Source organism: Bos taurus, chromosome 20 (genome assembly GCF_002263795.3).
Source record: "Bos taurus isolate L1 Dominette 01449 registration number 42190680 breed Hereford chromosome 20, ARS-UCD2.0, whole genome shotgun sequence".
Taxonomy (NCBI): domain Eukaryota; kingdom Metazoa; phylum Chordata; class Mammalia; order Artiodactyla; family Bovidae; genus Bos; species Bos taurus.
The window spans coordinates 37,104,689-37,117,788 of record NC_037347.1 but is presented as its reverse complement, the minus strand read 5'-3'; the positions used below and the strand labels follow the sequence as shown (position 1 = coordinate 37,117,788).

The window sequence follows — 13,100 nt, the reverse complement described above, 5'->3', positions numbered from 1 at the left end:
CGATGGCTTCAGCTCACATAAGAAGACTATTTCTGGCGCACACACATCCTTCCCAAGAAAGGCTTCAGTCCCACCCTGGACCCCTCACAAACCTTCTTCAGAAATGCTAATGGTTTTTGAAGGGAATGTTTTTTCAGATTCAGGGCCAGAAGACAGTTCAATGGGACCCACAGGTTCAACCTATAGAAAAACATACACCACAAAAAAATGGTTACAAATTTTATAGTCTGATTATTTCAAAATACCATAAATAATTTTACATAGGTTTTTCATATTTGCATTGGAAGAATGCAAATATGAAAGATGAAAGAAGAGGATTGAATCCAATACGAGTTAAATGGTGAGGTTTTTTTAAAGAGGAATAAATTTTTACTTATTTTGTATCTTAACCAATTTAACCTTTTAAGAAGCTCAGGAAAACTGCATCACAAATTTTAGAATGGGGAGGAATGTTAACTGCCATCAAGACAAAACTTTCCCTTTTATTTACACAGTTCACCTTTACTTTACTGATTTTTTAATTGAAGTATAATTGACTTACAATGTTATATTAGCTTCAGATGTATACTACAGTAATTCAATATTTTTATACACTACTCACCATATAAAGCTACACAACATTATTCACTATTCTCCCTGTGCTGTACATTGTATCACTGACTTATCTTTACAATTGGTAATTTGTACCTCTTAATCCCCTTCACCTATTTCACCCATCTCCCACCCACCTCTCTTCTGGCAACCACTGGTTTGTTCTCTGTGTCAATGAGTCTGTTTCTGTTTTGTGTTTCAGATAGTCTCTTCAGCAAAAAGTGTCGGGAAAACTGCTGCTGCTGCTGCTAAGTCGCTTCAGTCGTGTTCGACTCTGTGCGACCCCATAGATGGCAGCCCACCAGGCTTGTCCGTCCATGGGATCTCCAGGCAAGAACACTGGAGTGGGTTGCCATTTCCTCCTCCAAAGCATGAGAGTGGAAAGTGAAAGTGAAGTCGCTCAGTCGTGTCCGACTCTTAGCGACCCCATGGCCTGCAGCCTACCAGGCTCCTCCATCCATTGGATTTTCCAGGCAAGAGTACTGGAGTGGGGTGCCATTGCCTTCTCCTGTTGAGAAAACTAGACAGCTCCATTTTAAAGAAGAAAACTAGACCATTTTCTTACACCATACACAAAATAAACTAAAAACTGTCTGTTGCTGTTTTTCAGTTACTAAGTTGTGTCAAGGCTGTATATTGTCACCATGCTTATTTAACTTATATGCAGGGTACATCATGAGAAACGCTGGACTGGAAGAAGCACAAGCTGGAATCAAGATTGCCGGGAGAAATATCAGTAACCTCAGATATGCAGATGACACCACCCTTATGGCAGAAAGTGAAGAGGAACAGAGTGAAAAAGTTGGCTTAAAGCTCAACATTCAGAAAACAAAGATCATGGCATCTGGTCCCATCACTTCATGGGAAATAGATGGGGAAACAGTGGAAACAGTGGCAGACTTTATTTTTCTGGGCTCCAAAATCACTGCAGATGGTGACTGCAGCCATGAAATTAAAAGACGCTTACTCCTTGGAAGGAAAGTTATGGCCAACCTAGATAGCATATTCAAAAGCAGAGACATTACTTTGCCAACAAAGGTCCATCTAGTCAAGGCTATGGTTTTTCCTGTGGTCATGTATGGATGTGAGAGTTGGACTGTGAAGAAGGCTGAGCGCTGAAGAATTGATGCTTTTGAACTGTGGTGTTAGAGAAGACTCTTGAGAGTCCCTTGGACTGCAAGGAGATCCAACCAGTCCATTCTGAAGGAGATCAGCCCTGGGATTTCTTTGGAAGGAATGATGCTAAAGCTGAAACTCCAGTACTTTGGCCACCTCATGTGAAGAGTTGACTCATTGGAAAAGACTCTGATGCTGGGAGGGATTGGGGGCAAGAGGAGAAGGGGACGACAGAGGATGAGATGGCTGGATGGCATCACTGACTCGATGGACGTGAGTCTGAGTGAACTCTGGGAGTTGGTGATGGACAGGGAGGCCTGGCGTGCTGCGATTCATGGGGTCGCGAAGAGTCGGACACGACTGAGCGACTGAACTGACTGAAGTTGTCTGACTCTTCTCGACCTCGTGGATGGCAGCACACCAGGCTTCCCTGTTCTTCACTATTTCTCAGAATCTGCTCAAACTCACGTCCATTGAGTTGGTGACGCCATCCAACCATCTGATAAAGACTTAAAGGTAAGACCGGAAACTGTAAAACTCCTAGAGGAAAACTGAGGCAATAGGCTCTCACACTGGTCTCAGCAATATATTTTTGGATCTGTCTCCTCAGGCAAGTGTAACAACAGCAAAAATAAACAGAGACTACAACAAACCAGAAAGTTTTTGCACAGTGTAGGAAACCAACAACAAAATAGAAAGGCGACCTATAGACTGGGAGAAAATATTTGCAAATACTCTCTCTGATGAGGGAGTAATATCTAAAATATTAACAGAACTCATACAGCTAAATATTGGAAAAAAAAAAAACAAATTTAAAATTGGGTACAGGACATGAACAGACATTTTTTCCAAAGAAAACATACAAATAGCCAGTGGGCTTATGAAAAGATGGTCAACATCAGTAATCACCTAGGAAATGCAAATCAAAACCACAGTGAGCTATCATATGCCGGACAGATTGGCTATTATCAAAAAGACAAACAAATGTGTGGGGAAAAGGGAACACTGGAGCACCACTGGTGGGAAGTAAACTCATGCAGCCACTGTGGAAAACAGTATGGAAGTTCCTCAAAAAAACAACAGGTCTACCATACAGTCCAGAAATTCCAATTCTGGGTATTTATCTTTAGAAATCAAATCTTTCATTTTAAAGATGAGGAATGAGGACCAGAGAGATGCAGAGACTCTCAAATCCAGCACATGGACTTGAACAAATATTTTTAAAGCACCTGGTTGGGGTGTCCACAGTACCCCTCAGCTTCTTCCAGGCCGACAGGCCATTTTCTTAAACTAAAATGAGCAAAAAAAAAAAAATCTCCGTGTTTATGTGTGCATCAAATAGGATGAGAACATTTTAAACTAATATGCCAAACCTTTCATTTCAATCAGTTCTATTTCCTTCAAAGCAGTCACCTCGGAAGACTATATGCTTATTGAGTTTGATCAACAAATTTCAGAATTCTTTGTTTGAAACTGCCTCCCAAGCTTGGGCGACAATTATTAATAACTATTCCATTATTATTATATGAATGTGATTTTATTTCTGTCTGAATCTAAAAACGAGAGCACAAAAACAGCCATCAAATAAACATTTATCAGATGTCTGCCATCCACCAAGTAAAAGACAAATTCTTACTTTCCAGTGTGGAAAGGCTGGGGCCGAGAGGGGACCAGTATCAGAATTTGGAGGAACCTTTAAAACACACAAGAGCGTGACCTATGCCCTGCTCCTTGAGAAGCCACCTGCCCCTCCCGTCTCTTTCCCCGCCCCACCCTGGTCAACCTGAACCTGAAGTTGCTCAGTCGTGTCCGACTCTTTGCGACCCCATGGACTATAGCCTACCAGGCTTCTCCGTCCATGGGATTTTTCAGGCAAGAGTACTGGAGTGGGGTGCCATTTCCTTCTCCAGGGGATCTTCCCGACCCAGGGATTGAACCCAGGTCTCCTGCATTGTAGGCAGACGCTTTTATCCTCTGAGCCACCAGGGAAGCAGGGCTGGCATATTTACACAGTCACAAGAGGCCTTGTGTACCTGTGTGTCCTGACAGCACCCTGTTCACGTGTATTTTTGGTGCACACATCTATCTTCTTTTATTAGATTCTAAGTTCCTTGAGAGTAGGGACTATGCATTATTTGCTTTCCTATTCCTAGAACTTAGCACAGGGCCCAGCATGTGGTAAAAGCTTGATAAATGTTTGTTAAAGGAATGAATGACTCACCAGATCTGGTGAGTGTGAACAAGCCAGGATCAAGACTAGACTGAGGTGGAAGTAACATACCAGGCTTTACATAAACTAGGAGCTTAATAAACTGGAAGAGAAGGCAATTTTGAAAGTGATTCCTTGGAATATGGACTTCTAGGGACAATTTCAACACTCAACATTAATTTGGATGTAATAAATCTAAACCTGGATTAAAAACAAAAAGGAAAAACCAACTAAACACCATAATGTCATTACTTAATAGTAATCCTGAAACTGATACAACATTGTAAATCAACTACACTGCAATAAAATTTAAAAAACCAAAGCAGCAATCCTACTTCATATATTATTTTCACTGTAGTTTCACATATACTAAATCTTAACTTTTTAATAATTGCTAAACCTTTGGATTAAAGAAATGCCATAATCCTAATAAATACATCTTTTAAAATATCAACATTCTAGTAACCTGGAATATTTGTTAGGTATGTCACTGATGGAATTCTTTTTCTGCAAATTTGCATTTTCTGTAATTTGCATTTCCCAATATAAGGCTTTAATACATTCAAAATATTTTTACTATTTTTTAATTAATCTTTATTTTATAAAAATTTTATTTCCTAAAAAAATAGGATATTTGTATAAAATAAGTAATAGAGACTTCTTTTCTATTTGTCTAACTACCATTATATACCATATACATAAACATTAATCTCTTTATGATGCAAGCTTTTTAAAGATACAGAAAACTTCTAAGGACTACTAATCCTGTTCTATAAACTATTTGAAAGAAATTGAGAATTCAAAATGTAAGGACAACAATGTCTGTAGAGTTATAAAAATCTTGCTGAAGAAAATGATACTCAATTGAGAGCAGGATTTATCTAAAACCACATTCTGGTTTTGTAATTCATGTATTTATTTTCCTGGTAGAAGTTGAGGGTTCAGTTCTTAAAAGCTTAATGCTTAAGTGGAAGTGGTTCTCCACGGGGAGAATGCCCCTCAGAGGACATGTGTCAGTGCCTGGAGACATTTTTGGTTATTGAGGCTAAAGGGAACGCTACTGACAGCTAGAGGTCAAGACTAGGGGCGCTACTAAAATCCTACAACGCGTGGGGTAGATGTCCACAACAGAGAATTACCTGGCCCAAATGCCAACAATGCTGCAGGCTGAGAAACCTTAGCTTTTGAACCCATTTCTCATTACTTTGAAAAATCAAGAGTCTAAAATTATATCACACTACAAATCTAGTAAGTAGGTTAACAAACAAATTAACAAGTAAAGACAGTCTACCTTCATACAGTGTCGGTCTGGCGCTGTGTGTGGGGGGTAATTGTGCTCTATGTTTTCAGCGAGGTTCTGTATTGCTAAGAGCTGTTCATCAATTTTCTGAAGCTTTGCGGTGAGATGCTCCAGCCGGCGAGCTGCAGGGCTTGGCACAGGACGAGCGGTGGGGACTTCCTGTAGCACCTCCCACAGAAGATAGTCTTCTGTAGCATCTGACTTTGAGCTCGGTTCCTTGAAGTGAAAATCTGGCTTCGGAGTATCTAAATATTATTAAAGGTAATATCAGAACTGACTACAGTTAAGAAAAAAATTGTAATAGATGCTGACGATTTAATTTCTCAAAGACCTCACTTTAGGTCAACATAACATTCCCTTCTTTCAAATCAGTTTTAATTTAATATACTTAGAAATATCCTCAGCTTCTTGACTTCTGAGATTAGTCTTTGTTGTGAGATAGGATATATAACAGTGTTACCATTACCCCAAAGCACCATTACAATGAAATCTGAATGTTAATGTTACTTTTACTTTCTGCTACAAAAATACATTTCACCAAAAAGCAACTTTAAAGTCTTTATGACTTTTTAAAACTCTACCTGAAAACCAACATCACACAGTAAAAGCTAGGTCCAATGTAGGCCATTACTGCCTCTATGTGGGATCTCAGGCAAACATTAAGCCTCTCAAGACCAATATATATCAAAGTCAATGACTCTCTGTACTTTTGAACTCAGCTGATTCTTGTCCCTAATTTGAAACACTTCTGGCCTCTGGGTCTTCTCCTCCCTATCTCATGCTCCCTTCTTAGTCATCATCTTGGACTGTTTCTCTGCAACCCACACTCCTTTCACCCTTCAGTATTTCCAGGGCACCAGTCTCAGATCACGGCTCTTCTCACTCCACCCACCCTCTCTGGGTGAGGTCTCGGGCGCACTGCTGACTCTCACATCCAAACAACTCTTTGAGCTCCAGTTCTTAAATCTATCTGTGTCCTGAACATCTTATTCTGCTCTTACTCTGTTTATCAGTCACTAAGTCACGTCCGACCCTTTGCGAGCCCATGGACTGCAGCACGCCAGGCTCCTCTGTTCTCCACTATATCCCAAAGTTTGCTCAAATCCATGTCCATTGAGTTAGTGATGCTATCTAATCATCTCATCCTCTGTCGTTCCCCTCTCCTGCCTTCAGTCTTTCCCAGCATCAAGGTCTTTTCCAATGAGTCAGTCAGCTCTTCGCATCAGGTGGCCAAAGTATTGAAGCTTCAGCTTCAGCATCAGTCCTTCCAATGAATATTCAGGGTTGATTTCCTTTAGGATTGACTGGTGTGATCTCCTTGCAGTCCAAGGACTCTCAAGAGTCTTCTCCAGCACCACAGTTCAAAAGAATGAATTCTTCAGCTCTCAGCCTTTGTTATGGTTCCTCTCTCACATTCATACACAACTATTGGAAAAACCATAGCTCTGACTATCTGGACCTTTGTTGGCAAAGTGAAGTCTCTTATTTGGCAAAGTGATGTCATCTTATTCAGGTTGTCCCAAAGGCAGATCAAACCAAACTCACAGCTTTTGCCCTTCTACCCTGTTCCTCCTGATTCCCTAGCTCAGGGAACAGCACTATCATTCACCCAGTTTCCCATGCCAGCTGCCTGAAATGCATTCAAGATTGTCTTTCCTTCAGTTCCAACATGACACCAAAATACTAATGATCCCCCCTGCCAATCATCTCCTCATTCCTACCACCACAGCTTAGCCAAAGCTTTCACAACCCAAGGACACCAAACAGTATGAAAGAAAGTGAAAGTGAAGTCGCTAAATCGTGTCCGACTCTTTGTGACCCCATGGACTGTAGCCTACCAGGTTCCACCGTCCATGGGATTTTCCAGGCAAGAGTACTGGAGTGGGGTGCCATTTCCTTCTCCAGGAGATCTTCCCAAACCAGGGATTGAAGCTGGGTCTCCCACATTGTAGGCAGACACTTTACCATCTGAGCCACCAGGGAAATCCCAATCTCTAAATACTTCATTCCTCTCTAACCCAAATTCTACAAAGGCCCCAGAGAGATCTTTTAAAACATAAATCTTGTTTATGTTTTAAAACATAAAACATATTGTTCCTTTTCCACCTGAAATCCTTCAGCATTTCTCTAATGCCTTCACCTTAAAAGTTCAAATGTCTTCGAATGAAAGACAATGCCATTGTCTTTCCTAGGCCTTCCTATCCAGCTCTTCTCTTGCTATTTCTTTAAAACAGAAGAACACCAAGCACACTGAACTTTAATTTTCTCAGACTTGGCATCTGAGTCATCACAGGATCTATTCTATCTGTGTGATCTATTCTCTGCAGCTTTCTCTTGCTCAGTCCTACTGTTAAGATGCCATTTAGGTGCCTCTCCCCTACACAGCCTCAGTCCTTCCCAGAGATGGATTAGATGCTGTATGCCCCAACAATCTCATCCTTTTCACCACGATGGCACGCACCATGCCGTCAGGTGCTACGGTCATCTCTCCACTTCCCTGCTTTCCTTCCCCCCCATGTGGGCCCACAGCAGAGAGCCGGGTGGCACTCTCTTCTCTGGTCCCTACACGTTGCCCCTAACGTGGTGCTCAGTGAATGAAGAGATGGTCAGCTGAGGCTTACGATGCCTGTCCTACTTGCCTCCACAGAGATTTTGTGAAGATCAAATTATTCAACAAAAAACCCTAAAAAATGTGAATGACTAAACAAATATAAGTAATGATTATATTTCAGTCTCAGGGTAGGAAATTCACCTGTGTCCTGCCGTACGTCTGATGGTAGAGGTGAGATGACATGAGGCTCCTTCACTTCTGTACTGCCCGCTCTCCAGCTGCTTCCACCCAGACAGGAGGGAGACACTTTCGCAGGTTTGAAAAATAAATCCACAGCAGAATAGGCAGATTCTACCAAGAACATGAAAAGCATACAAAGACTGATTCTAAACTTATAAACAAGGTATTGAAAAGATTAACAGGACATTTCTAAATGTGAATATAAACATCTAAAGCTATAGTGGATTTGGAGGAGGAGAACTAAGAGACAAGAGTTGGGATAACAATGCTATATTAAAGAAGTTTTCAAAAATGTTTTAAATTTATTTTAAAAGTAGGACAAATTATTACCTTTACTCTTCAGATTGTCAAGAGCCGGGGGAATAGCATTAGTAACTGAAGCTGCCATGTAATGTAATTCTGCAGAAGACGGGACTTCTAGACAATCACTGGGTGGCTTGATATTATCTGAAGGCTCCTCCTTGACAGGTAATTCCTGTAGATCATCAGCTTCAATGTCAATCACATTTATGTAAGTGTGTCCAACCTGAGCCAAAACATATAAAATCAAAGAGGGTTACATTCCTTTTATTTACATGGCCATTCCACCCTACCCTTACCCAAAAAAAGGTTTAATTCTCAAGGCAGTAAGACCTTACATGAGCCTAACTTAGGGAAAACTGCAAGAATTATGTTATAGTCTTAGTTTACAATATCTGGAGGCATAACATTTAAATCTTAAACTAAATTTTGACCTTTCCAACAAATCTACGTAGGTGAGACTTTTTGGTCTTATTTCATCTATACAACTGAATAATGCAGATGACCATGATAAATTTTAGCACACAGGTATTATTAAAACTTTCAAATTTAGTACCATATCAGATGCTGAAGGTGACAGAGGTTTCTCTGATATTTCAGTGGGAAGTCTGAGATTTAGACATATATCTGGAGCCAAAAGTTGAGGAACATTCAAAGTTTCATGTTCTAAAAATCAAGATAGCAAAAAAAAATTCCTGTAATTAGTTCTACATCATTAACTTTGTAAGAACAAGTTAGCAACAAACAACATTAAAAGTATTTGTTGAAAATCTAAGTAGAAGTTTCTTTGTATAAATAAAGAAAATTCTATTCTACTCTAGTGGCAAGATTATATTTAATCTAGACTAATTCATAATTGAATGCAGACTGACTACAGTTTTTCTCATATGAATGATTCATAAGAATAAGGAAATATCTAAGTCTTACCAAGAAAATGCTATAATTTCCTTTTTCCATTTCAGATATATTGTCATTTTTGTTTAACATTTCAATAAAACCAGATTTTAGGAAATTAATCATAGCAAATTTTTTTCTTTCAACACTGCTTCTTGTTGTTTGTTCATTTGGTTAAACAGCTTTATTGAGACATAATTCACCTCCTTTAAAAATGTATAACATATATATATGTATGAGTGTATATATATGTATGTATGTATAAAAATGTATAACTCAAACGTATAACTCAGTGGTTCTTAGTATATATAGAGACCGTAGCTAAATCATACCACTTAAAAAGTTTAATATCTTAATTTTATAGAAGTCATTAGCTTCTTATTCAAAACAATAAAGAAGCCTATCACAATAGGCCAGCAGTCTAACTGTGCTTTTTGTCCTATGACTCTAATCTTATTTCCTAGTGCCATATTTTTAACAGAACATTACTTTCAAATTTCACAAGCAAAATCTAACTCGCTGCAGTACTGGGCACCAAAAACTTGGTGCCAAGGCTTGAATTTAAACCACATGACAAGCATAAAACTAGAAAAATGAAAAACCATGTTATCTCTATTAAATCAATTTTTGGTTTAACTGCTTTTTTATGGGGGGTGGTAACTCGTCATACAGACATAACCTTTAATTAGTCATGCTGTTCTTAGGAAAAAGAAAAGAAATCACACCTGATATGGAAGAAATGACTCGTTGATTTTTATGACATTCAGAAACAACTTCTTGAGAAGCAGCTTCTTGATATCAATGAGGAGATTTGTGACAAAAAGAGAAAACAGAAAAGGGACTTTACAACCACAGAAAAAATTAAATATACAAGCATAGATTTGTTTATATATTGTGCATAAAATGTCGTAGAAAACTAGACAGCTTAAGAATTTAATTTCTTAATTAATAATTTTAATTTTATTACTATTTATATTCTGGGCCTGATCACCTGGATGAATAACAAACTTCCAGCAAATAGCTGCTGACTTTAGAAGACAACAGAGCAGCAAAGTGCTTCTAGGCTTTCTCAAAGATCCATTCAAGAATGTTTCTCAAATGCACACTGAACATTTGTATCAAAAAACATCTTATTAAAAAAACAACCTTATATACACTCAACCTCATTCAGAAAAAAATAAAAATGAAAATAACAGATGCTTTTTATTTTAATCAACTGGATTGGTAAAGGGTAAAAGAGTTATTAGCTAAATCATAGTGATGACCAAAAGAGAGAAAAAAGGTTCTACGCAAGAAGTTACTCACAGAAGCATCATTTGTAGGAGAAAAATACTGGAGGCCACCTAATACATTCATTCATTACATTAATGAAGAAGCTTATCAGGCAACATTCCAAACATGAGTTCCTCCAACATTTATTCCCTCTATTTCTGGTCACAGTTACATATATTCTTCCCACACCAAACCCAGCCTAGTCCTCTTCTTCAAACTCAACTTCAGGAGCCACAAGTTCGGGCCTCTCAATCTTAGGCATGAAATTCTAGTAAAGTCAATTATGGCATAGAGAACCCAAACTAAAAATACTATTTCTACTGATTTATGATGTAGCCCATGGCATTTTTAAACAAGTATCTACTATATTTTAACAAAGCTATCATAAATTCAGTTTAAAATTTGTAAAGTATATACCAGGGTTAGGAACAAAAACCTGGGATGAGAAACTAATATCACATAATTTTAAATTCCCCTTAAATTATTGTTTTGAAAAAAAAGTAGGCATATATTAAAGGTTAAAAATATATGAATTTTAAAAATTAAAGTAAAATAGCATTTTACCTGGGTCTGTATTTGTACTTGCATCCTGACATTCTTTAGCTTTCTTTTTTACAGAGGCCATGAAATGCAATCCAGCAGAAGTATTAATGTCATCTTGGAGCTTTTCTTAAATATAACAACAGAACATTGGATACAAGCATTGAGAAGCCAATATATCACCAGGAGCCAAGAAACAGAGTACCTCCTTCAAGGGAGGTGAGGTACGCAGTGTCAAGATGTTATCAAAGTGGACTTTCTGAGTGAAGTGGTATCTAAGTTGACCCTCACAGACAGTTCAACGGAATCAAAATCAAAATTGTCGAAGACTCTGTATGCCCAGGCTAGACACCTATCATTCTGGCTGATGAAGATCCAGTAGAAGTTGTTTACGCAGGGAAATGATATGGTGAGACTGCTGCTGCTGCTGCGGACACGCTTCAGTCGGGTCTGACTCTGTGTGACCCCATAGACAGCAGCCCACTAGGCTCCCCCATCCCTGGGATTCTCCAGCAAGAATACTGGAGTGGACTGCCATTTCCTTCTAGACTAGCGCTCTAGAAAAACCACCCCAGCCAGTGTGTGAAAAATAATTTGAGTGGATAAAATTAAAGAAAGGCAATCTTTCTTTATTGAGGCTGCTGCAGCAGTTCAAATACACATCCAATAATGGTGAGGAATAACAGGGAGAGGATAAATTTAAGAATTATAAAGAAAGTAAAAAAATAAGGGAAAAAGTAAGAAAGAAAGAACTAGCTACTGACTGGATGAGATGGGGAGGGGAAAGCAGAATTCAGAACAGCGTGTGTTCTGGGGTTTAGTTGGCAGTGACACAAATGGAGACAGAGATCACAGGAGGACAAACCAGCTGGTGGGGGAGGGATAATGAATTCAGACTAGAGGTAATTTCTATCCTGGAGGAAAAGATCGACAGGAAGTAGAATCAAAGTCCGAACACTATTATGGAAGTCTTGGTTTAGAAGAGGATTTTCCTAGGACATCACCCAGGGAGTCTAAATAGAATGAAAGAGTATCAATGATGGCACATGGCAGTATAATGAAAAATATGTATATTCGGTCTTTGTCCTTGATTCCACACACGGAATTCCTTAAGCCCTTGGAAGTGCCAGAGCGGGAGGAGCATGTTTTGTTATTCATGATGAGCCCCTTTTGATTGTATCTGCCTTTGGGCTAATGAGGTGACCCTGCAGGCCCCTAGACAGTTTCAGGAAGGGTGCTGCTCACCACAGAAACGACCTATCAGCCCTGCCCCACACCCACCTCCAGGGAAGGGAGAGCAACTGGAGTCTGATCTTTCCATGTAGTGAGAGTTCAGGAAAAACCCTGAGACAACAAGGCTGAGGGGACTTCTAGGTTGATGAGTAAGTGGATGTGTAAGAAGGGTGGTGTACCAGAAAAGGAGTGGGACCTCTGTGTCCTCAAACCCCCATACCTTGCCCTAAGCATCTCTCCCATTTGGCTTTTCCCAAGTTGTAGCCTTTAAAATGAAACTGTAATCACAGATAAAGCGCTTTTCCAAGTTCTGGAGTTGTTCTAGAGAATTAGTAAACCTGTGGTGGGCGGGGGGGTGGCACGGCCATGGGAATTCCTGAACTTACATTTGATCAGACAAAACTGTAGGTTTTGGGGGAACCTTGTTTGCAGCTGACATCTAAAGAAAATAGGGAGTCTTTGGGGACTGATCCCCTGACCTGTGGGGTCTATGCGAACTCTTGGTTGTCAGTAGTCTCAGAATGGAATCGAATTATAGAACTTACAGCTGGTGTCAGAGAATTCTTGCTATGTGGCATAACATACTACATATTCACTGGAGTACTACAGTGAAAGTGAAAGCTGCTCAGTCTTTGCGACCCTATGGACTTAGTCCATAGAATTCTCCAGGCAGAATACTGTAGTGGGTAGCCTTTCCCTTCTCCAGGGTATCCTCCCAACCCAGGGATCCAACCCAGGTCTCCCACATTGCAGGCAGATTCTTTATCAGTTGAGCTACAGAGGAAGCCCAAGAATACTGGAGTGGGTAGCCTATCCCTTCTCCAGCAGATCTTCCTGACAGGAATCAAACTGTG

General features: G+C 39.6%; 1 protein-coding gene across 9 annotated transcripts in view; it reads right to left on the bottom strand.

Moving 5' to 3' along the window:
* CPLANE1 (ciliogenesis and planar polarity effector complex subunit 1) overlaps positions 1-13,100 on the bottom strand; it is a 108,284-nt gene that overhangs the window by 32,642 nt on the left and 62,542 nt on the right. For 8 of the 9 annotated variants that reach the window (XM_059878889.1, XM_059878893.1, XM_059878891.1 and 5 more), the window contains 7 exons: positions 11,038-11,142; positions 9,927-9,992; positions 8,864-8,973; positions 8,338-8,533; positions 7,969-8,118; positions 5,208-5,461; positions 93-180 (listed from right to left, as the gene is read on the bottom strand). In XM_059878889.1, coding sequence (XP_059734872.1) covers positions 93-180; positions 5,208-5,461; positions 7,969-8,118; positions 8,338-8,533; positions 8,864-8,973; positions 9,927-9,992; positions 11,038-11,142 — 969 coding nt within the window. The remainder of the gene's footprint in view (positions 1-92; positions 181-5,207; positions 5,462-7,968; positions 8,119-8,337; positions 8,534-8,863; positions 8,974-9,926; positions 9,993-11,037; positions 11,143-13,100) is intronic. The other variant, XM_059878892.1, reaches the window with a different exon arrangement.